A 25,314-nucleotide genomic window follows, 5' to 3' on the forward strand; every position below is an offset into this window, starting at 1 on the left:
CTACAGGCTTCAGGGTTTTTTTTCCCCCTCCTTTCTCTGTGAATCCATCATGTGGGGGAGAAGGGCTGACAGAGAAGAGGAGCTCAGACCCAGGAGGAGATCCTGTCCCAGGCAAGTCTAAACCCATCCCCTTGCACCTCTGCGTGTTGTCAATCCTGGCCAGGAGCCAGCAGTCTGTCCTGCTCTGACTGCCTCCATCATTTCACTGTGCCAGCATAACACTCCTGCCCAGGGACATTTCCTTCCCAGGACACTTCTGGACCGTTCCCAAACCAGTGGACCCGTCCCATCCCTGTCTGCATCCCGGAGCTTGTACCTCCCCACATCTGGGTGGCTGGACAGCGCCGGATTTGCCCGCTGGGATTTTTTTGCGTTGTTGCAAGGACCTTTTGCAAATGTTAATGCTTTCCTTTCGCTGCAGAGCTCTTCAGCTGATCTGCCAGAATACATTTCACACGCTTCTCCTAAAACTATGCCCTTTGCTTTTCCCAGTGTTCAAGCTGAAGCGGAGCCTGGCGTGCCAGCGGCATGCGAGGAGAGCAGCTCGCCGGCTGCGCCCGGCTCTGGGGGCAGCGGAGCCAGGGGTTAAGCACTGCCCAAGTGAGCATCCACTGGCTGGTGGCTCCCGGGGCAGAGGACCAGAGAGGTGGGAGGGCTGGGAAGCGCAGAGCTGGGGAGATGCGGGCAGACAGCGGGGGTCTGCCCGGACCCACCCTGCTGCTCGGGCTTCGTGGGTGCTCTCAGTGGGGAGGGGAGGACGGATCAGAGCATCCCTTGAAGCAAGACAGGTTTCAACACTTGCCCTACCGCACTGTGCATCAACTCGAGTTCAAAGTACATCACAATTTAGGCACAGGCATTTTTAGCTGCAGATGGTTCTGGATTTGGGCTGAAAGCAAGGGATGAGCTAAAGATAAGCTGCTCTTAACACCTCGCAGGCTAGTGGTTGCCCTTCCAGTTTCTCTCTACCGGAGCCCACCCGTACACACTCCTTGCACAGCCTTTCGCCATCTCCTGCATTGCTGCTGACACCTTCCAGGCCAGGAGTGGGGAAATGGGATGTGCCCCAGTGGGTCCCTGCAGCTGAGGCAGCAGAGAGACCTGGCCATGATGTGAGAGGTGTCAGATGGAGGGGGGGGGTCCCACAGAAAGTGACCCCCAGGGGTAAGGGAATCTCTCCCGAGCATGGGGTCAAGTGCCTAGCTGGTTGTGGTGGACACCCACCGTAACGGGGAGGTGGTGTTGAGGGGACCCTTTCGCTGCTGCCCCAATGGCCATTTGGTACTGGAGCTGGGATGGGGCTCAGGTGGGCAGGGGAGTGCAGGGGCCATCTCAGCAGGGCTCCTGAGGAACTGGCGTGGCGCACACCCCGCTGCTCTCCAAGTCCCTGCAAAGGGCTCTCAGCAGCCCCCTGGCACCAGGTACCCGTGCACGTGGGCATCCCCCCACACCCCCTGGCATCCCCTGCATCACCCCAGTCCTCTCCATCTCCTGCACCCCTGCATCCACTGTCTTCCCCTGCGTGCCGTGCATCCCACACCACTTACCATGTCCCCCACATCCCTCTGCATACTTCCATCCCCTGTATGCTACCACAGTCTCTATAACCTCCCACATCCCCGCCACGTGCCCATTGCCCCCACATTCCCCCACCCCAGACATGTATGCGAGTTATGGGGAGCTTACATTTACCCCATTTACCCCGACCACCGTAAACTGTAAACAAGGACATTCAGGGTTTACCCTCCACTGGCAGAACTCCCCCCAAATATCCCTGTTGGGAAATACTGCGGGGGGATCCAGATTCAGCCCTGCCACTGGCCCTCCCTGGCTGATGCCGGCAGTAAGCAGCCAGTCATGACTATCATCTCCATGGTTAGAGCTGATTAAATACATCTTAAATGACTCATTGGGGAATTTTTTTTTTTTTTTTAATAACTCACAGTGTCACTACAGGGCATGAAGTTTGCTTTGCTGAGTTTGTTTCCCCATTTCCTTATGGAGATAAATAATTGAGGAGCTGAATAGCAAACCAGAAACCCAGAGAGGCCGTTACTGGGAATACACTGGGAAATGTGTCACTCCAGCAGCATTTATAGATTTCATTTTAATATTAGCAGTGAGGGGGAGGAGCAGAGACAAGAGGGAATTTGGCAGGAGGGGAATGAGAGGGGCAGGCCTGGGGGGCTGTGGCTGTGGCAGGGCTCTGTGGGGGGGCTTAGGACGGGGGGCAATGGGTCTCTCCTTCCCCCTCATCCCAACCCGCTGCTCCAGCCCTTTCTGCCCTCTCACAATGGGGTTGCCCAGCATCAAAACAACTCTCCCTCTTGTTTGCAATGGGAAGTGCTTTCAGCACCTGCAAATAAACCAGGACCTTCCTCAGGGAAGGGCAGTGATGGCCAGCGAAGGTGAGCGGCCATGGACATCCCTCCCGTGCCCATCCTTTGCCCCTGCTCTGCTCCAGGGAAGGGCACTGGGCCCCCTCCATGAGGGCTGTGGTCCTTGGTGGACACCCCTGGCAATGCTCACCGCGTCTCGCCCCTGAGAACACTCACAGAGAAGGCGAACCTCTTAACTAGAGAAAACAGCATTAAAAAAAAAGAAAAATTATGCAAGTATTTGAATTTGCCTGATACCCAAATTTACCAGCGCTGCATTTAAAGCACCTGCCTTAAAATTACCCTAACTTCATGAAGGAATTAACAGCTTTGTAAATTCTTAGCAAAAATATTATTATTATTATTATTATTATTATTATTATTATTATTATTATTATTATTATTATTATTATTATTATTATTATTACTACTACTACTACTACTACTACTACTACTACTATTACTATTACTATTATTACTATTATTACTATTATTACTATTATTACTATTGTTATTGTTGTTGCTGTTGTTGCTGTTGTTGTGATTATGATTATGATTATTATGATCATCAACATCATCAGCAAAGAATAAGAATTTCAGGGTTTTTTTTTTGAGAAGGAAGATGCTCTTTTGCATGTCACCCCCACCATAAACTCCTATTTAAATTGCCATCCTTTGCTTGGTCTCGGTCACAGCTTTTGGCTGCAGGTGCCTTCATCCCGGAGTTTCGCCACTCCGTGAAACGCTGGTGCTTCTCAAATCAGGAAGCAGCATCTGGGTAGCGGGACCCAGTCAGACTGCAACCCCCGTAGGGAAGGAAACGAGAAAGACATCTGCATCATTGAAACCTTTCAGGACAGCAGGGTAGCGGAGGGGAAGGATGGGGGAATCTCCTGAAAAATCCCACCTGCTGTTCCCTGATTGCAGCCCTCCTCCCAACATGCCTCCCAGAGCTGTCACCCAAACCCCGACGCTCGCCCATCGATCCAGGCTCAGAATAGCTCCTGCCAGCAGCTGGCAAGCTGTGGCTGGCCGACACCGGAGCTGCTGGGTGAAGGACATGGGGCCTGGCCCCCCCATAGCACCCCGCTGCCAATGGCCCCCCTCCTTCCGCACCCCTCTGGCTGTACCCCAGGCTCCCAGCACAGCCCCGTGCTCAGAAAAAAGGGGGAAAAAAGGGGAAGTAACATCAAGTGGGTGGAAGAGGGGAGGATGCACCGTGTGTTTGTAGCAAGGTGGGCTGTGCCACGTGCTCCAGCTCTGGCACTGGCCACCTCGCTGCCCAGCTGATCCCTTTTGGGGGGGGGGGGGGTGTGGGGTGTGGTTCAGAAGTAGACTCTCACTTTTGGGGGTCTTCCACATCCCATGTCCGCTTCCACAGCCCTTTGGGAACGGTGCAATGGGGCAGCCAACCTCCCGGCAGGAGGAGAGCCCTGCATCCCTCGGAGGTGTCCCCGGCGGGGGGGGGGGTGTTGATCCCTGTCACGGCAGCGCCTGGACAGGGGCTCTCCCCCTGCAAGCTGCCTGTCGCTGCTGATCACTTCAGGTGTCAGACAGGGTTTGTGTCACTTGGCGGGGCTCTCCCCCCATCTCAAGCTAGGACCGGGAGGAAGAATGGGTTTAAAACGACCTGACTTCTTGTGGAAGGGGGGGGGGGGGGGGGGGTAAGCCACCCCGCCCTGAATCCCAGGGGACATGCGGTTTTGCCTTACGCCTGCCTTGGGGCCTCTTCTTGGAGCACCCCTGGAGCAAGGTCAGGCTGACACCATGGCAGGAGGCTGAGCACCCTCTTCCATGAGGCTGAGCATCCTCCCCACCTGGCACGTCCCTGTCCCTGAATCCCCAGGCTGCGATGGCAGACAAAGACCCAGGCACCCTGACAGCATTCGGGGCAGCCTTCGGGGGCAGGAGGGGGGTTTCCCTCACACCCCCCCGTGTCCCCCCACCCCAGCCCCGGGGTGCACCTGCAGCCTGGCAGGTGGCTCTGGAGGCAGGTGGCATCTCCCGGGGCTCGGGGAAGGGGTTTGCAGGGGTTTGGCTGCGGGTGGGGTTTCTCCAGAGAGGTGAAGCTGAGAGCCTGGCAGTTCCTGCCCAACCGCTTTGGACCCTGAGGTCAGGTTTTGGGTGCTCCCCTGCAAACCCCGGGGCAGTGGCCCCGGGGAAAGTGTGGGGCTGTCCCTTGGCCAGCCCTTTCTGCCAGGGGAGCTGCTGCCTGCTCACCGCAGCCCCTCAGGCGGTTTTTGGCTGTCCCCCTCTCTTAACCCCCTGGGAAACCGCTCGCTGAGCACGGCCAGCAAAGCGGGGAGCAGCGGGGGTGGCCCCGGGGGAGAGCACAAAAGCAGCAAGGAAACCCCCTCCAAGCCAGGCACTCAGGCAGGCGCTGTACCCCCTCCCGCTGCTCCCCTGGAACCCTAAAACACCTGGAGATGGCGGGGTGGGGAAGTTGGCCGGTGCCACATCTTAGCATCTCCCCGGTGTGCCCACGGACCAAAGTGATCCTGACACTAAGCAAAGGAAAGAGAGGCTGATCGAAGCTGAGTGGTTTTTTTTTTTTGTTGTTTTGGTTTGGTTGGTTTTTTTTTTTTTTTAAATCTTTCCTTAAGTGTGAACACCATCTGGCTCCCTCAACTCTGTCAGCGCTTCCAGTCCCCAGGCAGCTTCGCTCTTCCTAATTACTGTCATTAGGCAGTGGGTAGTGATTAGGGAGGGATGCTGATGAGCGGCATCAGGAAGGCTGTGGTCCCCCAACAGCCTCATGCAGGAGACCAGGCTGCCTCTTCTCCCCAGCCCGGGGCCTTTTCCAGCTGGGGAGCTTGGCGGGTAGCACAGTATTTTGGTTTTTGGTAGAGGCTGACCGGGAGGGGATGGGGAAGGGCGGTGCTGGCTGGCAGGTCTGAATCCCAGGGAGTCCCTAGGGAGGCCTGACACCACTGGAGATGGGCTGCTCCGGGGAGTGGGGTGATGGTGGAGGTGCTCGGTGGTGCTGGACGAAGGAGCAGCACCTCGCTGCATCCCGCTTGCCCTTTGGTTGCCTGCTCTGCCCACGGGTGCCCAGCCACCAGTGACCATTTTCCCCTGGGCAGCCAGGAGGCTGCGGTGATGGGCCCCACGACCAGATCCACCAGCAGCCTTTTCTCACCAGAGGCCATGGCGATGGGCTGTGCGGCCAGATGGAGTCAGGCCCAGCTGTCACTAAAGTCGTCTGGCCAAAGTGGGGCTGGCCACCAGCCTGCCCGGCCCTCCCCGACTCCCTTTGCTGCATTTGGGCATTCGCCTTCCCGCGCAGCTCCCCTGCGGCGCTGCAGCCATGCAGGCCAGCGTGCGGTGTCAGTGCCACCTCGTGGCGGGCGTCCTGGGCCTGATGGACTCTCCTTGTCACCCACAGCCACCCACGGGTGTCCCCTGGGGGCTTGCAGGGTCTCCCACGCGTCCCTCTGCAGTGACTGGCGCTGGGAAGCGGGTGGTGGGGAAGGCTCCTGTGGGGTGGGAGGAGGTCCCTGACCCGCAAGTGGGTGACGGGGTGGCCCCGGTCTTCTTGCAGCAAGTGGGGGGATCGGAGGCAGTACCCAGAGACGGGCAGTCCCTGTTAGACGTTGGCCGTTAGAGTATTGCTTTGTGCATGGGATAAAATGGTGCCCACCCTACCCTGCCCTGCCCTGCCTGCTGTTGAGGTCCAGCACCCACAGAAAGCCCGTGGAGGGGCAAGACGGGTCTGCAGGGGTGTGTGGGGGTGCTTTGGGCTGAAGTAGCTGGGCCTGTGGGTGAACTGTTAGGAGACTAAACTGGTGGGTGAACCAGCAATGGGGGAAGAGAGGAGAAAGTGAAGGGAGAAGGGCCCGGGCAGAGAGGCCGGTGGAAGAAAGCCAAGCACCTTGGAGGCTAGGGAGCCTGTGGGATTGGGGAGGGTTTGGCAGCCAGGACTGGTGGCTACAGGAGACCTTCAGCCTTGGTGCCTCCATCCCTGTGCCATCACGCTCTGTTGGCCAGCTGGCTTCCACCTTTAGGAACAGGGATGAAAACCACCCCCATCCCTAGGGACACCAAGGCTTCCATCCTGTACTACCAGCACTGCCCATCAGCGGGACTTGCGGGAGCTCTGATACCCCCGTGACCGCCATCACAGTGGGGCTGGCGAGGTTGTAGTGGTTAGGGATACTCCCGAGGTGATTTTGCAGCAAGGAAGGTTTTAGCCCCAGACTGGGATTTCCTCAGACTGTCCCCTGGCTCTCACCAAAACCCCACACCCCTGCGGCCAGGTGAAGTCTGGCTTCACCAGCCTTCCTAGGTAGTCGTGCGGGCAGCAGGGCGGGCACTGGGCCGAGGAGGAAGCACAGCTCCTGCCTCGCAGGGGGAAGTGAGAAACTGCTGTGGAAAGTCAAAGACGGGCAACACCCCCCAACCCCCCCCCAAACCACTTGCCACTGCTCCTCGTCCTGTCAGCCAGTTCCTGGGGTGGCCACGGTGGGGATGGAGGTGGCCAAGCTGGTCCCTGGCCGTGCAGATGGCCATGTGCAGGGGATGCGCTGGTGAAGCCGGTGCAGGGGGAGCTTCTCCAGCTCAAGGTCCTGCTGCACCCCTGGAACTGCCTTGCTGGAGACCCCTGAAGCCAGGGGAATGGGGATCGAGAAGGTGCCTCCCCATCCATACCTCTGAGCATGCATTAGCAACAGGTTGATTTTATTCTTTAATTTTTACAACCATATTTTAAATGTCCATTCCCTCTGCTCTCCATGCAGACAAGACAGACAGCCAGCCCCCTGCCCTGTACATAAGGATGGAGAAGCACGCACAGAGGGGGTTGCAAATCCCTCCCAGGCCCAGGCAGGGAGCAGGCCAGGCAGGAGGGGAGCAATGCCCCACCATGGCTGGCAGGCAGGCAGGCAGGATGAGGGGGAAGACGCCCCCAATGCCATCACAGAGAGGGGATCCGATGGGCATTTGCTAGCTGAGGAATCCAATGTGGATCAAAATGCTGCTTCTGTGAACTGCAGATGCTGGTGGAGTCTCACAGAGGAGACACCTGGCTGAAGCTCTAGCAGAAATGAGAGCAGAAGTCCTTACCTGAGCAGAAAGAGGGGCTTTGTCTATGTTATTTGTATGGGAGTTTCTTTTTCAAATTGCCACGTTGGTCGGGGTGGGCAGGGCTGAGGTATCTGCAGGACTGAGCTGTGGTGATCACTGGGTGGGAAGTGGAAGATGCTCCTGACAGTCCTTCTCCATTTCCCTCTCGCCCCTGTCTCCCATGAAGCAGGCTGCTGTCTCCCACGAAGCAGGTTGCTGTCTCCCACGAGCAGTCCTTCTTCCAGGGCCAAAAAGTCTCCCGACTTGGCTTTGGCTCATTTTCCCACTCCAGAGGCACAAAGTTTGCTCGAAGTCACTTCACAGGGCTGAGTGTGGGGCACGGGGATGAGGAGATGCCTGGTTCATGCAGCAGGGCTATCCCTCCTGCAAGGAGCAGCACGGCTGCTGCGGGTAACTGGGAGGCCAGTGCTGGAGCCTCCACAGCTCCTGCCAGTGAGCCACGGGCTCCTGGAGCTCCACAGGACAGTCACTGGGCATGTGGACCAGCCCCTCCACCATCCTCAGCCCCGAGGCTGAGATGGGGACCCGTCCCATCCTGGGTGATGTGGAGCCTCAGCCAGATGAAGGCTCACCTCCACCAGCACGTTTAGATCTGGGAGAGGAGTCGTGGTGAGGAATTTGGACCTTGTCACCTGTGGCAGTGCCTGTGGTTACCCTTAAGGGACGGATGCCGTGAGCCTGGCTCCATTGCCATGGGCAGGGGAGAAGTGGGAAGGTCACCCTTAAGCAACAGCATCTGGTCCTGCAGCCCCAGAAAAGAGCTCAGGCTTGGGCAGGGAGTCACCTTCCTGTCATCAAAGGGACATCCCCTCTGTACAGTGCCACCGGGCAGCCCTGCCATGAGCTGTGGCCCTCAGTCGCCCATTGGCACTTAGCAGCAGTGTCCCCACACCTTAATTGGCCACCCCTGCTCAGTTCCCCAAAGCCTCTCGGGCAAGAAAACCACCTCACCAGAGGAGGTGCAGGCCAGGCTGCCACCCACATGGTGCTTCATGCAAATAGCTCTTCCGTGACCACCCCAAGACACTTCTAATTGCATAATCACCCCCTCCAGGACCAGCAGGGTTTCTCATCCAACCCATTGTCCTGGCTCTGTTCAGCCAGGGGAATCAGCTGCTGTAATTACTGGGGAAGAGCAATCCTGCACTAATGACTTTGTTTCTGAAGCAGAGCCCTTCCTGTACAGTAAAGCCACTTGCAGGCAGGTGAACAAGACCATCTAAGAAGTGCCTTGGACCAGTAATGCCAGCCAGCTCTGGCACGCAGGCAAAGCCTTGAAGACACTCACATAAATTAAGTCATCCCGCCTACGCTCGCATCACTCCCTGCCTGGTTTTGCACGGCATGGAAACATCCATCCCAAGTGACACACAGTATTTCTGCAGCCACAGTGAGCTGAAGTGATGGCTGTCTGGTGCCATAAAGATAAGCTCACGGAGCTCTTCTAGCCCATCAGTCTCCATTACTTGCCCCTGGTCCCCCCAACTTTGGTGATTGTAGGTCAGAGCAAAGACAGATTTTTAACCCCTCTCCCCTCCCTCGCTCCCTGCTTGGGAAGATGAACTTGTTTCCCACCCCTGGGGTAGCTGGCTGCGGAGGGGATTCCCATCAGTGCCAGTGGATGCCTGACACCACATGAGAGTGCCCAGAGGGAGGAGAGACCTGGATATTACGGCATGCAAAGTCAGGACTGTGAATTGAGAAGGTGCTGCTGGATGTGCCTTGCTCTGTGTGGTCCCAAGCCTCCTTTTATTGAGGTCAGTAGCAAAAATTGAGCTACGAGCAGCAGATTTGGTCCTAATGTAACTCCCTGCTTCCCTCTCCATCCTCCTTTCCCCTGCCCTTTCTGCTATTCCAGCCCCACGTTCCCAGGAATTGCCCATCCAGCAGCAGACCTGTCTTGGCACAATGGCAGCCTCGCAAATGGCACAGCAGCCCCCGCCACTCTCTGTCCTCACCAGCCGCGTCTCCTCTGCCTCCTCCCAATGGTAACGGCCATGACAACTGTCCTCAGTTCAGCATAACTCGGCGTGATCTGCTTTGGCTCCCTCCAGCACTTACAGGAGTAAATTAGGACTCAATACAAATGGAAAAGTGGAAAAGGGCAGTCATCTTAGAAGGCTGATCTTGCTCGAGGCAAAACCCGGTCCTAAGGCTTTGCCCGCCCTGGGGATGGGCTCTGGGCATCCACAGGGAGCAGCTGGAGTGCTCCAGTCCCGTTCCCCCTGCCCTCAGGCTCTCTCCTCTCCGGCACATTTCTGGGTGGTTTTGGTGGTGACCAGGGCTGTGGCCCCCAGCTCGGTGGCGGGCAGTGGGAAGCCGTGGTTGCACTCCTCGTGCCGGGGGTACACGCTGGAGAGCAGGATGATGTCGCCGTCGGCATCACCCCGGCAGCACGGCCTCCGCTTTGCCCCGGCTTTCCCTGGCTGCCCTGGCATCTTCAGGCCTCCATTGAGATGTGGGCATGGGGTCAGAGCCAAGGTGGCATCTCCCTCCGGCATGGCAGGGTCCTGGCAGCCCAGGCTGGGCAGGGGGCTGGCGGCATCCATGTTTGCTGAGAGGGGGCAAGAAAAGGGGGTTACAGGGCTCACAAAGCGGTGCCAGGCAGGTCCCAGGGGCAGGGTCCCATCCCTGGGGATACAGGGACAGGAAGATGGAGCTGGAGTAGGAGGAGCCTGCAAGGTCCCCCCCACACCGCTCCTGCTGCAGAACTCCTCCTGCTTACAACTGATGTTTCCCGCCCCCCCCCCCCCCCAAAAAAAAAAAAAAAACAATAGGGAAAGGCAGAAACTTGCACTTGCACTTTGAGCCCTCTCACCAAACTCTGCCGGCAGCAGAGCAGCCCAGCCCTTGGTGGCTCGCCCTCCTCGACCTCCTCCCACTTAAAAATAGACTTGTTTACACGCTTCGAACACAGACGCATGCCGCTGGCCCCAAGCCTCCTGCGACTTTCCACGCATCCAGTGCTGCAGCGGTGGGCTTGCCCAGGTGCTGCATGGAGGAACAGGGTGGGACAGGGACCAGGGCATGTGGCAGGGGAGCAGCTGAGGGGTGCTTCCGACACTCTCCATCATGGCCAGACCTCTCTTGCCACTGGATTTTTCCCTCCTCTTTTGTTCTTGGTGTTTTTCCCAGGCGTGTGCGTCATGGGCTGTCACAGCCACACTCGGTTTAGCGGAAAGGCCCCAGGTAATGTCCCCTCTGGTCTGAGTCACCCGGCTGGCACTGTCAGCGGCGTGCGGGCAAGCTGGGGTGTGAGGATGGGCTGCCCCTGGCCCCACTGCCTCCCAAGGGCACCCACCTGGGAAGTGGGGAGGTGGTGGATGCCAGCAAACCGCAGGGTGGCCCTTCTTGGGGGTCCCATGGAGCCATACCCCCTGCCCAGGGATGGGGAGGGGTGAAGTCAGGCGAGGCTGTTTCTGAGAAGAGTGGCCAGGGTTGAGTCAGCACTGGGGTGGGGGTCCCCAGGGGACGAAATGGCCAACCAGCCCCTGACTGATGCCCCAACAAGATGGGCCATCACGGGGCACTGTGGCCTCATCCCGCTGGAAACACCCCACCAGGAAAGGCTCACTCTCGTCCCTTACCCCTCCAGCCCTATTTTTGATGCCTTCGGGGATGACCCTGTGTGATGCTTCGGTGTCCTGCCGATGGGTCTGGCCCTGACACCGTTGGGCTCTTTGGGGTGCGTGTTGGAGGGTGCTGGGCATCCCAAGAGGGAAGAGCAAACTGGGTGGTCAACATGGGATCCCCATTTGCAGCGCCCCAGGGAGAGGCTCACTCTGGAGCCATCCCCAGCTGTCCACCACTTCCCGCAGCCCCCACTCCATCCATGGCCCTTCAGCTCCCGGGGAAGAGGGAGAAGATCCTCACCAGCGCTCTGTATGCGTTCCCTGTGGAGAAGGGATGATGCCAGCAGGTGCTTTAAGCAAGCGAAGGACATGGGGACACCCAGCGAAAGGAGGGATGGTTCAGCAGGCAGTCAAATGCAGGCGTGGGTTCCCAGGGTACATGGGACAACATCACTCGGGGGGGGCCGCTCAGCTTCTACCAAATGCCCTGGGGTGTCCATATTGCCCGTGTCGAGGTGGAGGAGCTGGCCTCGACAGGGATGTGCCTCAGGGGAGCCGGCGGTAAGTGATCCCTTCTGCCCCAGAGTCCTCGGGGTGCTGTGACAGGGAGAGCGAAAGGTCCCCTACCTTTGGCCTCCTCGTCCGCCGCCTTCCTCTTCCTCCTCCGCTTCCCCACCTTGAAGGCCAGGAACCCCCAGAAGGCAGCCAGGGCCAGGATGAGCCCCACCGCTGCCGGGATCCCAAAGATCAGGAGGGTTCTGGGCAGGTCCACCGAGGGGAGGGTGGGCGCCAGGGCGGAGGTGGGTGCCACACGGGCAGGCTCTGCTGCGGGGCGAGACACGGGCAGTGTCAGGAGGGGGAGAGCTGGGGCGAGGGACGCAGGGCAGCGGCGTTACCCACCCCTCCAGCTGGCCTTGGGACGGCGGTGGTGGGGAAGGGGAGCAGTTCACCGCTACCCACCCACCACCCGCAACGAACCACCCCCCTGCCTGGTGGGACCCTCGTCCCACCCGCTGCTGTTCCTGGCTGGTGGGAGATGAGGGTGTCCCGCTCTTCCCATGGTCACCCCTGAGGCAGGCTGTGACCCCTGCGCCAGGCTGGATCATCTTCCCTTCGACCCACACCGTGTTCCCCTCACTGGAACTGGCCGCTCTCTTCCTTTCTCCTCCTCCAGGTGAAGGCAGAGCTCCATCCTCCGTCACCACCTCCACCTCCATCGGCAGGAGAAAGTCCTCTTCACCTGCCACCCCCAGGGTGTCCCCAGCCCCCTTGTCCCACCACCGCCCAGCCGCGGGGAGCTCAGTCCCCGGCCGCCCTCGTCCCCTTACTTGTGTTGTCCTTGAACAAGTCGGAGCACTTGACGCAGGACTTGGTCAGGAGGTCGAAGCACTGAGGGGAGAGGCAGGAGGAGGCGGCGGCGGCTTTTCCTGACGAGGACATGGTGGAACGGGAGTGAGAGCCCGGCTCCCGCATGGCGTGGCGGCAGAGGGGCCGCCGGAGTGTGAAATCGCAGCGCCCCGGGGCCTGTGGCAGAGGGAGATACAGTCTGTCAAGCTGCGTCGTGTCCCTTGGGGACCGTGATCGCTGCGCTTGCCCTGGGGCGGATCTTCACCGGGGGAGGAGGAGAGCGAGAGCCCAAGCCCTACCCCTGCCTGCCCTTGCAACGCGCCTTCAAGCTACCCCGCTCCTTGAAAATACACTTGCAAAATCCCTGCAGTCCCTGGCATGCCCCAGCCACGCAGCAACCCCATGCCCCGCAGCATGGTGCCCCAGTCCAACGGTGTCACCTCCTCAGACCTCACCCTTCCCCAGCCCACCTGTACAACGCCCCCAGCCCGCACCCGCCCTCACCTGCTGGTGAAAAGCCCCCTCGGCATCCTCCGGCGCCTACAGGAGGTTTTCCTGTGCCCAGATCTTTACAAGAACACATCCCAGGGCCACGGATCCGGCTGGGATGGAAAATGCAGAAAAGGACCGGAGGAGAAAAGAGTGCAGGGACACCAAGGTTTCCCCTTTTAAAAGCTCCCACTGCCCCGAGGACACAGCCTGTCAGTGATTGCTGTGTAGGCAGGCCAACTGGTGTGTGTTCTCCATCCCTACTAAAGGTAGTGCTCTCCACCACCTTCCTCTCTCCATCCCAGACCTAGACCTGTGGCAAGGACCCTCCCAGCTCCTTGGCACTACGTCTCATTCTCCAGGGTTCAGATCTGGCTCTGCTCAGCAACTGCCCAGGGCATGGGCACAGCAGGTCACACCAAGCAAGTCTGGTCCCCATACCCTTGGAAAGGACTAAATAAACCCCTAACGGTCTTAGGTGCTCCTGGTCAGGAGCAGTAGAAAGGTCCTGCCACTGGTATCCACATGTCAAAGCCCAATGCTTGAGATCTGAAGTGGGTAAGTGATGGACTTCAGTGTTGCAGGTGACTCTTCTCCATCCCTACCAAACAAAAGCCATGTCCTCTTTTTCTTCACCCCACAGGAAATAAAGGGAGCAGCCACAGTTGCTCGTCTTGCTCTCAGCTGAAGGAAGCAGCGCAGAAGACCTGCCCTGGCCAGGAGAGCCCTAACGGGGCTTTACTGCCGGGGTCCCATCCTTGCAGCAGCTACAGCCTCTGGGTTCTTTCTAGTGAGGTCTCTGCCACTCGCTGTCCTGAACAGAGGCTGGGAGGAGAGGAGGAGAAAAGCCAAAGGACGCTCTGGCTCAAGGTGACAGAGTACCAGGTGTCCCCACTGGGCAACGACGCTTCTCTGAGACAGGCCAGAAGGCTTGGTACCTGCCCCTCTCCGGTGACTTTTGGGCAAGATGAGCCCGCAGCCTCCGCACCCCACCCCTTGAAGCCCCGGTGGGAGGCAGGCAGCAGCTCCCCGCCGCTGGGTCTCAGCCCAAGCACAGCTCTCCAGCACCCCACGGCCCACAGGGCAGGAGCTGCCCCACGGCAGGGCCCTCCCGCCACCCCAGCCACCTCTCCCTCCCTGCCAGCAGCATCCTCAGAGGTGGGCTGCACCAGGGCAGCACCGAAGCGGCCCCAGCACGTTTCAGCCCTCCCCGCCGGGTGCTGCGGGGCTCTGGGTGAGTGAAAGTCCCGACCAAAACCGGTTGCTGCCCTCCGGTTCCACGCCTGCTGCGATTTCACTTCCCTTTCCAGCCGGCGTGCCCAGCCACTCGCTCCTTCGCCCCTCTCACACGTGCACACGTACCTGGCTGCCGGGGAGCGCCCTGCCCGGCTGCACCGAGCCCGTGGGGATGGCCATGCCCAGCCGGGGGGGGCTGCAGGCTCCTCTGAGGAGCTGCGAGAGCCCGGCCTCCATTCCTGCGCCCGTGACTCACTTATTCCCCCTCCATCTCAGTCAAACCAAAACTCCTCGAGTGAGCGGGGCCATGCCAAGCACTTCCCTCTCTCCACGCAACCCCGAACGCCGAAGCCATGAGCGGCACGGCCAGCTCAGCACCCTCTGCCTCGATGCTTGCGCTGAACAGGCTGCGCTCGCCCCTGCGCAGGAACCTGCCAGGGGAGGACATCCCTCCATCTCCCACCTCACCCAGCTCCCCGCCTCTCGCGTGCCCCAGGTGAGGAGCAGGGCTGTGGTGCAAGCGTGGGAGCAGGAGGGGCATGCATCCAGGGGCAGGGTGCACCGGGAGCATCTCCAGGGGGTCAGAAAGGCACAGCAGGGAGGGCTCAGGGGTCAGAGGAGCTGAGGGTCATTCCAGGCCACATCTGAGCTTGACAGTGGAGAGCCCTGTGTGGAAGAGATGGCACCCAGAGTGTTCACTGTCCCTGGCAGAAGTGTAAAGGTAGGGACTAAAGAGCAGAAAACATCTTGCCGTGTGGGCTGCTGGGGCTGGAGCTGCGCACGGAGGCAGAGGTCCCCCACAAAATAGCCAGTGCTCTGTCAGAATACCTGCCCCTGCGACACCTCCCTGTTCCAAAGGCTTTGCCGTCCCTCTTGCCCCAGGGTGTTTCCAACTGCTGGTCTCCTTTTCCCAAAGGAGGGTGCTCCTCCATCATCTCCCTCTCGCTCTCCTCCCTGAACTCCCCTCACTGTGCTACCCCAACATTAGTCATCTCTTGGTGACGCCCAGTCCCTATTCCCATGGGTCCCACTGTAGCCTCTCTCCTTGGCTTAATGCAGGGTGGGGAGAAATGGGTCCTGGCATCTGCAGTACCACACTTACAGATTAACTCTGTGACCCCTCCAGTCAAATATATGCACTGGGGAAAGCCCAAACTGAGGTACTTGTGTTTTTAACACAGAGGGTGAGGTTTACAATAGAGCTCAGGAGCCAATGGCTCCTGTTTCAGTACCTGGAGTGAAAACCTGAAGCTGCAAATGCATGTCAGGAAGCCCGGGGACGGCAGCCGTGATGTCCTCCTGCAAATGAAGTGCTCCCAGGTCTTGTTACGTGGAAGAATGTTGCGGCCTCATTGCTGCAATTGATTTTACCCTATTCCCTCCCATTTTCTAAGTCTTCTTTATCCGTCTCTACAGCTCTTTCATGCTCCCTTCCTGGTCTGTCTGCTTCCTCCTGGGCCAAGAAAACGATGTTTGATTTCACACATGGTAACGCTTACTCATGGAGAAAATCACCGCTGACTTCCCCAGCAGCACTTGCACATGTGTCTGCTCACCAGTGCAGCCCAGGCTGCCCAGCCAGATCCAAGCACCAGCCGTTCCCCTCTTCATCACCTCCATCTTTGCCTCCTCCGCCCTTTGCAATGGCTGTTGATCATTTTTGGAGCAGCAAAAGTTAAAGCTTGGTGAGTAGTTTGAACTGTTTGCATCTCAGAGCTGAATATGCTTGATAATTGCACAAATGCATAATTAAAGAGCAGAAAAAATGACTCACTGGATAAGGAAATGCGCTTTTCTTATCTCCTCTGCAGAGAAACTAAAGCCCCAGGAGCCTGGGACTCCAGCTAACTAAGTGCTTTTATTAAACAAATAAACTAGCAAAGATATCAAACGAGCTATTTTAAAATTATGTCTTAATCCTGGAGTCAGAGAGCTCGATTTCCAGTACTGTCGGCTCCAACCCCGCACTGGGAGGGCTGGCTTTGGCTGAGGTCTGCTGCTGGGATCTCTGTGGTGAACAGGGCAGCACCAGTGACCCGGGAGTGCGGAGGGTCAGCGGTGTCCTGTGAGCACTCATGTACACATGAGTGACTGGACTCATGTGAGCAGTTCCTCCCGTGTCAGGGGTGGGTGAAGTGACTCACGCACGCACTTGCAGAACCGCCCGTAGCAGAAAATATCCACCGAAAGTTCACCTTGTGCTCGTGCGCACCGGAAACCCAAAGGCTTGTCGATCAGAGAAGCCACGAGGTGTTTATCAAGCAGACCTAGTTACCTCGGGACAAACCCCTCACAGGACGCACCCCACACCCCGGGAATGCCTCGGCACAGCCCAACGTCTGCCCCACATCCAGACGGTGCCTCCGGAAGGCTTTGACTGGAGCCAACCCCCAAAGCATGTTTGGCACCTCACCTTCGTGCCCCTTCCCACCACCCCTGCGCTGGCTAGTGGGAATCATTCCCTCCCGAAAGGTCCCACTGTGGCTCTCAGGAGCTCGTTTCTCGTGGCTCCAGCACAAACTTCCTCCTCGGGATCCACCAGGATGCCTCAGCATGGCCCAGCCCTGCTTTGCTCTGTCTTCTCAAAGCCAGCGGGGTTTAGGGACAAAATCTGGGAAGACTTTAGGAATAATGTGGGAAACCGAAAGCCTCAAGAGATTCACCATCACCCTGAAACCCAGACCCCTCTATAGGTACTCTGCTTCTTACCAAGGGTTTTTGTGGCACTGCTCAGCCACCTGCACGGGGAGTTTGGTGTGGGGCAGTGCCCCAGTGGCACCGGCTCTACTGAACGACATTTGTCTCCTCCCTCCTCGTTTACAAGTCCCCGGAGCTGTGTTTGTCCATGAGGCTAAGAAAAAACAGGGAGGTGTCCTTGGCTCCCTCTGCAAGGGGACTTGGAGCCCTCCAGGTGTGATGCTGAGCACTCAAGTTAGGCTTCTACAGTGGGTTGTTCTTTGAAGACCCCTCCAGGGTTAAAGAGCAGTGGGTCAGCACTGCCCAGGCTCAAGCTCCCTTTGCCCATTCCCCTGCCCCGCTCCAGAGAGCCCAAGAGGGACACAGCAACATGGAGGACATGGGGGAACCCCCCCCACACACACACTCCCTGATCCAGCCCTGGGGGTGCTGAGCCCTTGACCTCCCCTGCCAGGAGCAGGCGGTTGCAGGGGGAAGCGCGGGGTGTTTCCAGCCGGCGTGCTGGCTGCTTTTGCCACTCTGCAGAGCACGGTGGGACTCTCTTAGCAAGGCTTGGGTCCCACGACACAGCCCGGGCTCTCACAAGCCCCTCCATGTCACCAGTGACACGTCGTTAGCTGATCCCCACTCTTCTGCCTGGACGTCCCTGAAAGCAAACGGTGAGCAAAGCCCCCTGCCCGCTCTGCCTGCAGCAGGGATGCTGCCCCAATCCCCACCCTGAGGATGGGTGGGATCTTGCCCTGTTCCCCTTGAGTGCCTGGGGAGAGGGGGGAGGCAAAGTGCACCCCCCAGCTTCACCTGCGTCCGATTATAGGGAGGGTTCACATGCCCTGGCAGGGCCAGGCAGCACCTCCAGCACTGAAACAGAAACCAAAGGCTGAGAGCGATGTGCTGCCACGCTACAAACCTCCGAGCAGGTGGGTTCAGCTGGTTCAGGCATGCGTACGCTGGGGCAAAAACCTCCCCAGCACTTGCTGTGGGGAGCTCCACCGCTGGGGCGCAGAGGTCTCCAGCGGACAACTCCAGAGCCAAAATCAAAGCCCCCTGAAGGGGAGGGGCTGTCGCCTGTGGAGCCCCCACTCTTTGCAGCTTGCTCCAGTGGCAGGGGACAGGAAACCACTTCAGTCAGCCTGGAAGTCGAAATTAAACTAAGCAGCTCGGATTGCATTTTGCATAGCACTTCGTTATAATGAACGGCTCGCAGGAGAGCTGCAACTCTGGGTCATGCACAGGAATGGTTTAGTGAACACATCTGAACAAGAAGGCAACCTCAGAAAATAGGAGGGTGCTTGCAAGCAACTACACCACAGAAGTGATGTTTATCTGGGGCAGTCTTTTCTTGCAATTTACTCTGCTGCTTGCTGTACAACCAACCCCCTTCCCCCTACACAAACAACACCCCACTGCTCCCTGTGACAGCCCAGCCCCAGCACGGCCGCTCCACAGCCACGCTCCTCAGTTGTGTTCCTCAACATTGGCCGCGCAAGCCGTCCTAATGGAGACATTCAAAACTAGCAGTGTGCCTGGATAACTTAAAGCAGAGCTCAAATGGGGAACAGAATGCACCAACCTGCCCCACCCCCCCAAAAAAAAAAACAAACTCCTGTGGCACCTGCAGATTGCAACAGCCTAAGTGGGAGTTAAGGGTACAGGAGTCTGTGTGGTTTCCAGTACTAACCACTGCCCCAGAAATGGCTCCCTGAGCTGGCTTTTGTGTCCAACTCATTTTCCTTGCCAGTAGGGAGGATGCTGCCTGCAGCCTCCCACCACCCCAGGCACAGGCAGGGGCAGGAGGTGCAAGGCCAGCCTCCCTTCACCTCTGCCTCTGGGGAGCTCCAGCTTTTCCGTTTGTCGCCGCCGGATGATGCCCCGTGAGCGGCTGAGCCGAGGGAGGACAAGGATTTCGCCTGTAGGCTGCTTGGCCGGTCAGATGCCAAACCCAAGCTGGTTTCAGCCCCGCAGCATTGAGAGGGACCGCAGTGCTGCAGGAGAAATGAGCAGCACGTGCTTGGACATGAGCAAAGCCCCAGTCCAGGATGAGACGCAAGGAAGCGCGTTTCCCCTGAGCTGGAGCGAGCCCTGCGGCCGGCCGGCCGGCTCCGGCAGCGAGCTCGGCATCGCCGCGCCGTCGGCTGGCAGCCTCCCCTCTCCTCCTTCTCCAGCTGAAGCACTGGGCTGCGTTTCGTTAGTCTGCGATGGCATCGCCACCCTTGCCAGTACCTCCACACGGTTCTCCAGCTTCTCACGGACCTTTAGGTACCAGCCTGGTGTCAAAAGGCCGGAGTGATTTCATTTGCACAGGCGTGAAGGCAGAATAACGTTATGAATTTCCACGGCCGCATTAAGGATGCAATGTAGGAGAGAGCTGACAGGCAGATTTGGCCCGTGCCCCTCCTCTCCTGGCTGGCATCTGGGCACGATGCCTCGGCCATCCTGCCAAAGACCAGAGAAGCAACATGGGAGCGATGCATTGCTTGGGGAAGGAGTGGAAGGGGAGGATGATGGGCTCAAAGCCCATCAAATCCCTTTCAAAGGGATGGTCCTCCCCACAGCTCACGGGGGCTCCCTCTGTAACAGCCCCACTAACCCCTGAACCTTTTTGGCCTCGAACACTTTGGCTGGAAAAAGGATGAGTTGTACAGGCTGCCCCAGGAAAGGAGATGCCGTGGGGGGTGGATGATACTGCTAAGACAGGTGGGTACGGTCCCCCCTCCAAGATCCCTTGCCCCATTTCCCACCTCAGTGAGAGCATCCATAGGGGAGAGCCTGCCCTCTGCCACAGGCCACCGGGAAGGCTGCCCGTCCACCCCCAGGGAACATCTCCTGGCCAGCATAGCTCCCTGGCTCACACTTGCCTTCCCCTTCCACGCTGCACTCGCAGCACCACAGAGGGCTGGACCACCAGAGGATGCAGGCAGGCTTCTGAGGGACTGTGCAACAACACAGAGTCTCCCGTCACCCAACCTAAAAATGCACGTTAGAGACTGAGGGCAGATACAGCTTTATAACCCCTAATAATCCTCGCTTTTAAGCTAGATAACTAGGACTATATATCCCTGGTGATAACCACAGCCACCATGCCTGCAAGCTCTCCCCCGGACCATTCATTTGGCTTGATGTTGCTTTAAAGAGACATCTAATGAGGATAATCTGATTCAAATCCCCTCTGCTTTTGGCCAGCAGAGCAGTTCAGTTCCCCTCAACCTCCTTCTTCCTCCATGACTGTCTTTATTTCCCCTTCTCGTATGAATCACTCTGGGGTTTCCTTTGCTTTTTGCATTACTATTTTGATTCTTTGATATGGCCACTGCAATCAAGATTCACTCCCTTTAGAACCTAATTAGCATGAAATCAGACTCGCTTTTTAGTCATAGCCTCGTAATAGGATGCTGGCCTATGCTTCAGCTCTCACTTCGGGTGCAGGGAACATTGCAGCCTGCTTAAAAAATTTCCTCTTTACCTGATTCAATCAGAAACACTTATGGGAGATCCACACACATTTCAAGCTTGGCAAAGAGAGTCAAGCCTTGGGGAGGGGGGAAGGTCTCAATCACACTCAGCTTTCAGTGCAGAGCAGATGGCGAACATACCGACTATATAATTTATAGGACACCATCACTACATATTAGTCCCATGCAGTGGCTGAGCTCAGCCAAACCACAGTTCATGCACACGCAGAGGGGACTCGCGTAGGTGATGCTCCACGTGCAGCCTGGGCAAGAGGGAAGAGCCAGCTTTTGGAGAAAGCACACGCTTCACATTCCATCACCTTCATAACACAGAGCAGAGGATGCAGAGCGGCAGCCCTCACCCCAGAGGGGTTTTCTCTCCCTCACGGGCCGGGCAAACACCTCCCAGCCTGCAAACTTGTGTTCGAACTAGGTCAGTATTATGCAACATCTGTGCACAAAGCAACTCCCCTTCCCTTCCCCGGGAGCAGCTCGCGCGGCGGCACGGCGGAGGCCAGGGCAGCCCAAGGCCGGGTGCTCGGGTTTGTTTGCACTTCTTCAGGGCCGCGGAGCCGGCACAGCCTGCTGTGCAGCTCGCTGGGGGTCGTGAAGCCCAAGTGGGGACGTGCACCACCACTGCAGCTCTATTTCTGCAGTGCCTGTGGCTCTCTACCCTTGCCTTTCACCCGGACACCCACGCCTGCTGCTCAGCACAACCAGGCAGGGATGCTGAGGAGGCGTTAAGGACCTGTAGGTGAGAAAAGGAAGGAGAATTTGTTCAGGGTGGCCAAGTCGGGTTATAACAAAGGAGCAACAGGACAGAAAAGATCAAAAGGGAACACCAGGAAGTAAAAATACTCCCTGCAGAGCAAGGTGAAGGCAGCTCCAGCCCTGTCTCTGAGGTAGCAGAGCTTTTAGCCCTCTGCATGGCTAAAAAGGAGCCGTAGACAGGTATGCAAGGCTGAGCTTTTAGAGGTGCCCAGTGTGTGGGCACAGAGAGACACTGAGCTATCCCCGGGCTTCCCCAGCTCCAATGCCTTTGATTCTCTGCTGCTTGGTGTAACAGCACGAGGCACTGAGTCACCCCTCAGTTCCACGGGGGAATGAGGACTAATTAGTTGATGCTGGCACATTGCTTTGAAGAGAGGTGCTCCGCTGCAGCACGAGCCACAGGTTGTTACGTACCGAGCCGAGTCAAACGCAGCCCTGGCTTCACATCTGTCATCTCTGGAAGAGCAAGCAAAGGAACCATAGCAGTGAGGGGAAAAAAAAAAAAAAAAAAAAGAATGTTCATGCTGGGGCGATGCCAACGCTGCCGTCAAACCTAGGAGAGCAGCCAGCACCGAGGTTCAGGAGAGCTCTGAGCTGACCAGCACAGACAGCAGTAGTGCCTCAAGGACTGCTGACCTTCAGCAAACACCTGAGGTGTTTCACCAACTGGAGTGCTGTGACGACATAGCTGGCATGGTGTCATCACCCTGTCGCTGCAGGATGGGCACACAGTGGGACCAGAGGCCTTCCACGGGAAGGCAGGAAAGGAAAATACTCCATGCTGCCAGAAAACACGGGATACCTCCTGAGGGTGTTTAGCGCTAGCTGGGCCTTTTAGGTCTTTCCAAGTGCTCACCAGCGTGCCTCTGCCTCACTCCTGCATGCAGACCGCTCTGCAGCACGGGTGATTCAGCTGGCCGCGGCACAGCTTGCTGTAGGGCAGAGAGGGTGGCACAGTCCGGAGGACAGAGCAGCCCCTCCACGTCAGGGCCAGGCTTCCCAATGGGCCGTGGCTTCTCTCTTTGTTTTTGTCCTCACCCCAGCTTGCCGCTCCTTCCTGTGATGCGCAGAGTCCCGGGGGCTCTCGTGCCCAGCCCGCAGCTGCACCTGGGCCGGCAGCAGGGATGCAGCCTGCGCGTATGTAAAACACGGGCTCCCTTTCACACACCGCTGACTTCCCTCGGCAAAGGAGGCGGCGGGGCGGGGGGGGGGGGGGGGACGACAGGCCCAGCACCTTCCCTGCCTCCTCGCAGAACACCCCCACCACGGGGGCGAGCTCGAGGAGGGCGAGGGAGGTCGGCATCGTGGGACGTGTCAGCTCCCGCAGAAGGAGCCCGTGGCAAAGGAAACTTGGTCCAGCACAGGCTGGGAGCCCGATGCGACTCAGCTGACAAGGATTCCGAGCAACTCCCATCGCTCCCAAGTCCCCTAGGCCCGAGCTCTCGCCCGCACCGGCTCTTCGCAGCCAAGACGGCCCCTCCTGCGCAGAGCCGACCCAAGGGGATGCCGTCCTGCCTCGCGTTGCCGTGCCGTATTAATATTTAACAGTGAGGAAGAGATCCGAAGGCTTTGATTTCTCCCGCTGGCCAATTCAAGGATAACTGAACTGTCCAGGGAATTTCAACGTTTCAGAGGGTGGTTTTGTTCCAGTTCGCACCAAAACCCAGCCATGCTGCAACGCCTCATGAGGAGGATTGCAGCCCAGTTTCAGGCAGCCTCCCTGCCTGCTGCTGAGTCGGGCTGGTCAGCAGCACAAAACGCGGCTCATCTCAGGAGATGCCCAGCAGGCAGGTCCCACTAAAGCCTCCTCCCCCAGAACTTAGGTAAAAAAAAAAAAAAAAAAAAAAAAAAAAAATTCTCATCAAACTCAATGTTTCTTCTGAATGTTTCCACCCGATTCCTGATTTGTGATCCCAAAACAAAATCAATTTGCCCTCATCACACCTCTCCAGCGGAGGCAACTCCTGCTGTAGAAGCAGAGCAAGCGAGGCACAGGGTATTTTAACACACATGCTCAGGGTCACGCAAGAAATCAGCCACATAAGCAAAACGAGCCCAGTGTTTCTGGCTCCCAGCTCTGGGCTGTGCCAGCTATTGCTTTCTCTTGCATATAAATCACTTTTCCCCACCAGTGAAGGACAGCTGGTCACTGAATGGAAAGTGGCAGTTGTTCAGCAGCCCACAGCAACACTGCACACCAGCTTGGGGTGGGAAGTGGAGAACACTCAGCGTGCAGAGGAGACTGCCAGGGGATCTGGGCCAGCTGAATAGAGACAAAGCAGCTGGAATCCAGCCAGAGCAAAGCCCAGTGCTCCTGCAAAATCAAGGCAAGTTAAAAACCCCACAGGAGAAAGCATCTCCCTTGCGTTTGCCAGCAGAGCAGGTATGTCTGGCACAGCTCTGCAGGTCAGCTCCAGGCAGCAGAGCAGGAGTCCCTTCTTGTCCACTGCTGCTGTGGACAGTGGTCATGATGAGAGCCACCAAGTAGCTCTTACAGCGTGACCACAGCTGCTGAGCACCACTGCTGACCTAACCCAGCCAGCCCCTTCCACCTACAGGTCTTGGCAAGCAGAGACATGTAGTTTTAACCAGTCCCCAAAGCAAACATTAGAGGTGGCCTTGAATCTAAACCTTTACCACCAGTTTCAAGGTTTGGAGGGACAGATAAATCCCCAGGGCTGGATTTATCTCTGATCTTTGTTCCAGGACAGAGAGATCTTTTACTATAGGCACCATATCAGTACACAGATTTTTCTCTCCTGTTATTGTAGACCAAGCATATCATGTCTTATCATGCTTAAAAGCTGGTCTGATTTAACTGCTGGTGTGGCAAAACCAGCAGAAAAATCCCTTCCCCTGGAAAACCTGGGCTAGCAGAGAGCTCTAATCCCACCAGGTAATGCCAACCAAGCTGACTTGTGCTGAAATCTCTCACAAAGCACCCCCACAAGCAGCTCTGCTAGCAGGCTGAGGATACCAAAATCTTCAAGTGACTGGACTGAAGGCAAAACCCTGTGGGTTAACCTGCCATAGCAGAAGAGGGCCTATTACAGCCTCATTCTGTTCCACCCACCAAAAAAAAAAAGAAAAAAAGCACAGCATGATGGAAGCTTACACCAGTACAACTGGTACAAGGTCTTCTATACTTCTATACTAATTAAACTGCTTTTATACTAATTTCACTGACATAGCCGACAAACAAAAACACATCCACAAACTGAAAGTCAAACCAGCAATGCTCACGGGTACTTTTACAAGAGAGGGGGATTTCTCTTTGTAAATCTCAGCAGGGATAGGGAACTGAAGAAACAGAGAGAGGATGAAAAAGCAAGTAACTCCAAAATATTTCTGTTCGTTTAGATTTCAGCCAGCTTGGCAAGCTCTTTCATGATGTTTGAACACAACAGAACCTGAGTCACTAGCCTTAATTCAGCTTCAGGCCTTCCGTGCTTCTGATCCCAATCCAAGTACTACTTTCACAAGACCACTATCAAACCTTGGCCCTGGCTACTCCATCCAGATGAAAGATACTGTCAGCTGCCTTGTCTTCTCTGGTAGGGGCAGTGTTATGGCCTGTCTAAACAAATAGCTGATAGTTCCTAGAGATATATACATAGTTGAAGCTGTAGCTTTAGACGTGTCCCAACTACTTTCGGTTGTAAAACATGATGGACCTGAGACAGTGTCATATTGTTAGATATGCTTCACTTCCCCTGCCAGTTCTGGTAAAGACTTTTTCCTAAGAGTAAGAAAAATATTTGCCCTAAGGTAAAGCAAGATTTTGCTCTTAAGGAACTAGATTTTATTTTGTACCAGCTGGGATTCAGCCACCTGTAGGAAGTACAAACAGCATCTTTCTTCTTTGAAAGTAGTGGAAGGAAAGAAACACATCTGAAACATTGTAGTGGAAAAAAAAACCCTATGTTTGAAGTTGCAGGAATGGACAGTAGCACCTGTGGGTTGCTACAAAGCATTTTGGGTGAATCAAAGCAAGTTTCATTTTCACCAGTTAAGAAAGAACAGCAAAATTACTCTTGAGGCTGAAGGGATTTTACCCAAGTTCAGTAGTTATTAGAGGCAACTGGAGAGCAACCTAGGAGATGGAAGAGTCTCCTTACCTTACAGCAGTTGTGGAGGACACGGAAGAGTGGCTCATTTAATGCCGCAGCCTTTCCTTCCCTCCCCCCTACTGCACCTGCACTTCAAGAGCAAATCGAAACCAGTCTATTCTAAACCATGGTCTCATTTATTTTGAGGGACCCAAAGCGAGAGCGAGGCTGAGACAGCATAACC

General features: G+C 56.9%; 1 protein-coding gene across 2 annotated transcripts; it reads right to left on the minus strand.

Moving 5' to 3' along the window:
- Positions 1 to 7,038: 7,038 nt before the first annotated feature.
- On the minus strand, positions 7,039 to 25,224 carry TNFRSF13C (TNF receptor superfamily member 13C). Of its 2 annotated transcripts, XM_032996896.2 has the most exons (4): positions 25,140 to 25,224; positions 12,361 to 12,556; positions 11,660 to 11,857; positions 7,039 to 10,014 (listed from the first exon to the last, which is right to left on the minus strand). In XM_032996896.2, exons 2-4 carry the CDS (start codon positions 12,503 to 12,505, stop codon positions 9,692 to 9,694), a joined length of 666 nt encoding a protein of 221 aa, XP_032852787.1. In that variant the 5' UTR covers positions 12,506 to 12,556; positions 25,140 to 25,224; the 3' UTR covers positions 7,039 to 9,691. The 2 variants fall into 2 exon arrangements, with proteins under 2 accessions (XP_032852787.1, XP_042649350.1); XM_042793416.1 differs by lacking the exon at positions 25,140 to 25,224 and having other exon boundaries at positions 11,660 to 11,854; positions 12,361 to 12,596.
- Positions 25,225 to 25,314: the final 90 nt, after the last annotated feature.

This window comes from Tyto alba, unplaced genomic scaffold (genome assembly GCF_018691265.1).
Source record: "Tyto alba isolate M040663 unplaced genomic scaffold, T.alba_DEE_v4.0 Super-Scaffold_2, whole genome shotgun sequence".
Classification (NCBI taxonomy): Eukaryota; Metazoa; Chordata; class Aves; order Strigiformes; family Tytonidae; genus Tyto; species Tyto alba.